Source organism: Elephantulus edwardii, unplaced genomic scaffold, assembly GCF_000299155.1.
Source record: "Elephantulus edwardii isolate Elephantulus edwardi_28Jun2011 unplaced genomic scaffold, EleEdw1.0 scaffold00117, whole genome shotgun sequence".
NCBI classification, from domain to species: domain Eukaryota; kingdom Metazoa; phylum Chordata; class Mammalia; order Macroscelidea; family Macroscelididae; genus Elephantulus; species Elephantulus edwardii.
The window spans coordinates 4,266,211-4,270,493 of record NW_006399867.1 but is presented as its reverse complement, the minus strand read 5'-3'; the positions used below and the strand labels follow the sequence as shown (position 1 = coordinate 4,270,493).

General features: G+C 43.4%; 1 protein-coding gene across 1 annotated transcript in view; it reads left to right on the top strand.

Moving 5' to 3' along the window:
• Window positions 1-883: 883 nt before the first annotated feature.
• LOC102858374 (cytochrome b-c1 complex subunit 2, mitochondrial-like) overlaps window positions 884-4,283 on the top strand; it is a 38,084-nt gene continuing 34,684 nt past the window's right edge. Inside the window, exons 1-4 of the mRNA XM_006892699.1 lie at window positions 884-916; window positions 3,142-3,225; window positions 3,316-3,465; window positions 3,992-4,056. Coding sequence (XP_006892761.1) covers window positions 884-916; window positions 3,142-3,225; window positions 3,316-3,465; window positions 3,992-4,056 — 332 coding nt within the window. The remainder of the gene's footprint in view (window positions 917-3,141; window positions 3,226-3,315; window positions 3,466-3,991; window positions 4,057-4,283) is intronic.

Here is a 4,283-nt window from a genome sequence, read left to right as displayed (position 1 = left end):
TTCGAATCGCCAGAAAGATGTGTGGCATTTGGGTTAGCAGCGCAACTCCTTAGGGACTACGCCACCAGAGTGTCTAGTAGAGAGCAAATCTTCACAATAACTTGAATACTGGAACAGAACATTCTTGCCCAAGATCGTCTTTTTCAATATCTCGATTTCTGCTCACACCACTCCTTTCACGCAAAAACTAACGTTTACATTTTTATTTTCTCCGCCAACTTGGATTAAAACATAAACAAGGTTGGAGCAAAGACCTTCGTTGTGAGGATCCCTAGATTGCGACCTCACTGTGTCACCGGCCTCTTAGAGGGATTACAGTTGCGATTTCGTCGGTCAAGGTGTCTGGTCTTAGGGATCTAATGATTTAGTGACCAATTCACGGGACAATCGGTCCTTACGCCCGGACAGATTCAACTCACCCGATGACAGTCAAATGTACCGGGAGCAACGCGTCTCCAAAGAGCCGCAAAGAACTTCCGGAGACGCCCTGTGGAATTCTGGGAAGAAGCTGTTCATTGGGCCGTACATACCGGAAGAATCCAAAGTGGCGGGGGGGTTACAATGAGCTGACGTAGTCATAGTCCTAAAGAATTACAGAGTAGGTATCCTAGCCAGAAAACTAATCTAAGAATCGTTCAACCATATTACTCGCGCTACATCTACTCACAAAATTTTGCGTTTCCCTCACCTGCGTCTAAGAGAGAATGGTCGGCTCCAAACTCCCCTCCGGGAGCAGTAGAGCGCGGTCAGTATAGAAGGGCCCTTTCCGCAGGAGGGCGTGGGAAAGGCTATTCGCAAGGAAAGCCGGGAAACTCCGGTCTTCCGCCACCATCTTGCTTTCCTGTGACCCGGCAGTGACCGTGGGTTGGGACGATCTTGAGCCATGAAGCTGCTAACCAGAGCCGGGACCCTCTCGGTGAGCACAGGCGGTGGGCTTGAGGAAGAACGGGCAAACGATTTTTCACCAAGGTTGTACGGATCGAAGTTGTTTAATGTGGGATCCCGGGCCTTGGGGTGCATTTGGTCTGCCCTTCAGCTGAACCCTGAGAGTAAAGGGCTGCCGGCTGGCCTGGGCATTGGAGGACCAGCGTGCCCTGTCTGCAGAGACTCTGGAAAACCTGCAGAGAGGGAGAAGGCTGGAGAGTGGTGGTGAATCGACGGGGAGAGACCTCTGAAGGTCACTCTGCACTTGCAAGATTCGCGATGCTGGAGACCAGTATCAACCTGTGTCCTGTCATCTGCAGCCTCTGCTTTTGTGTGTCTGACTCAGAACCATCAGTCTTCCTGTTAAATGGGCTCATGAGTAAAGTTAGCAGGATGGAATGAGCGAATGTAAATACAGCGCCTGTAGCTGCATTGCGATGTCCGGGCAACATTAACAAGGACCCTGGTGGCATAGTGTGTAACATATTTGAGTTTTTTTAGTTTTGTGCTGTCTAGTCATAGCTGACCCTCCAACGTCTGTAAATCACACATTTACAGAGGCTACAAATCACAGAGGAGGGGCTTACCCATCCTTCTCCCTCAGAGAAACTGTTGGATTCGAACATTGTGCGTTTGTGATTGCAGCGCAGCTTCTTACCACTAGGCCACCAGAGCTCTCTGTATAACTTATAGGGCTGCTAATGGAAAGATGAGCAGTTTGAATCTCCCTGAGAGAAAGATGGGCAAGCCTCCTCTGAACGTTTACAGCCTTGGAAACCTGATGGAATGGAGGGTTTGCTATGAGTCCAAACCTATTTAATGGAAGTGGGTTTTGGTTTATGTTGTTGGTCTCTTTGTTGCTTTTAATCTGTATTTCACCAGTGAAAATACTGCAACTCAGCAAAGTGAAGTAATTATCAACGGATGACCCAGCCAAGTAGCCCAGCAGGAATTAACCCCATATGAGGGCTCTATATCTTGGGATGGCGAGTCCCCCTGGGTAATGGGAATGGTTAAGGGTTGATTACTAACGAAAAGGCTGGTGTTATGTATCCATCCGGGGCACTTAGGAAGAAAGACGTGGCTATCACCTTTGAAAACCCTTTGGAGCATAGTACCATTCTAGCACATGAGTGAGAACTGGGAGCAACTGGTTGGTTTTAACTTAGGGAATGGCGGACAAACCTGAACAGAACTTAATTGGACAAAGTGCCTCTCACTGTTTCAGGCACATTTGAGAAGAAAACATTTATTTTGGGGAAGATCAAAGCCCAGATTCATAAGTTGGGGTTAACTATTCCTTACCCAGCAAACATAACTGATAAGGCTAAACTAATTGTAAACTATACTTAAAAAGCAATATTACCTCCTTTGTCGAAGGCTGGCATGCAGTCTTGATTCCTGGTTATGTATGGAAGCAAAGGGAGAGGGCTCCGCCCCACCCTGCTCCTCCCCGGGTGCCTTGTCTTCAAGGCGACAAGGCAGTTTCTTGTCACTGGTTCTATCATCAAGCACCTAGACAAGGGGAGGGGGAGCGCAATACTAACAGCAAATGAACACTAGCCACCAATTTAATATACTCTTGATCCTGAATGTGCAACCAACGACTCCTTCTGGACACATGCAGGGTAGGGCCATGACAGCTCCAGGAAGCTCCAGCAACATATTCAGCAGAGCTTATGGATACCAGATTTTATTAACCCTTTAACACCTCTGCTGGTAACCCTTGTTGTTGGTAAGTGCTGTCGAATCTGAACAGACTGACCCTCCAGCCAGCTTGTCAGAGTCTGTCAATCACATGGGAGGAAACTGCCCCCTCTTTCTCCTGCAGGGCAGCTGGTGGAGTCAAACAACTGGTCTCTGAGCAGAGCAGCATATCAGCTCTCCCTAGTAACCCTTACTTACAATGAAAATGAATTTTGTGGCATTGTAGGTAATTCTCCTATAACTAGATATATAAATAAAAGGAAAGAAAGTCTTCCTATCGATTAAAAAAAAATACAATGAATACAAGATGAAAGGACTTGGTGGGGTAGTAATTCTGTTACAAGTTATTAAGCTAAATCTTCTCATGAGGATTTACCCCTCATGAAAGTGAATTCCTTTACCTCTGAACACTCCTTGTTGCTTGGGTACACTAAGTGGCACTGTTTTTACGTAAAGGCTTATTCTTATGAGAAAAATGTGTAACATGTCTTTTTTGTCTTTTGTGTTCAGCGATTTTATTCCCTCAAAGTTGCTCCCAGAGTCAAAGCCGCAGCTGGCCCTGGAGGAGCCCTTCCACCACCTCAGGACCTCGAGGTTAGTCCCATGGATCATGTATTTGGATCAGCACAAGCCTCCTCTTCTTTGGTCATATGGTTATTAATCCTATTTCTATTTTAAATGCAGTTTACCAAACTACCAAATGGTTTAGTGATTGCCTCCCTGGAAAACTATGCCCCCGCCTCGAGAATTGGCTTGTTTATTAAAGCTGGCAGTAGGAATGAGGACTCCAACAGTTTGGGAACCTCTCATCTGCTGCGTCTTGCATCCAGTTTGGTAAGTATCTTTATTTGTTCAATGTCTTTGAAATCTTTATGGAGTCTAAGCACTTTCTAAGAAAATTAATAATGTGGAGGGAATAGTCCAAGATGGTTTAAAGGTGGTTATATCATGCAAAACCACAAAGTGTTTGCTAGAGAGAAACAGTGAAGTAGTATCTACCTGAGTATTGGTTTCATAAGAAATCAGTGGAAAGGGAAATAGTAAAGAAAGTACTAAAAGTTGAGAGAAAATGACCCTTTTTTACCATACGCATGTCATTTTCCAAAACACCCAAATGAATCTAGGAAGTTTACATTCAGTGGAATTTTTACCTAAATATGCTTTATATAAAAATATGTACTTGTATTTTTCCATAAACCTTATAATTTCTTATAATCCCTAAATTATAAAAGTAGTCACTATTTATATAAAATTCCTTTTGAATAGGCTAATGACAACTAAACATTGGATTTATTTTTTATTATAAAGCATATTTTCTAAGGTTAGCGCTAAAGAACTAAAAATATCATTCTTTTTTAAGACAACAAAAGGAACATCATCTTTCAAGATAACTCGTGGAATTGAAGCAGTTGGTGGTAGCTTAAGGTATGTAAACTAAATAATGAAAACACCAGAACTTAACCAATTGTAAGTGAAAATTTTCTTGGTTATGTTATCACAGTGGTAAAGGATTTTTTTAAATCAAGGCTCAGAAAGGAAAAGATGAATAAATTTTTTGACTACATCAAAATTTAATACTCCTTTATTCTTTCACCAGAGTGAAAATTTCAGGAACTCAACCCTGCCCTATCCTGAGCCAATCTTACTAATTC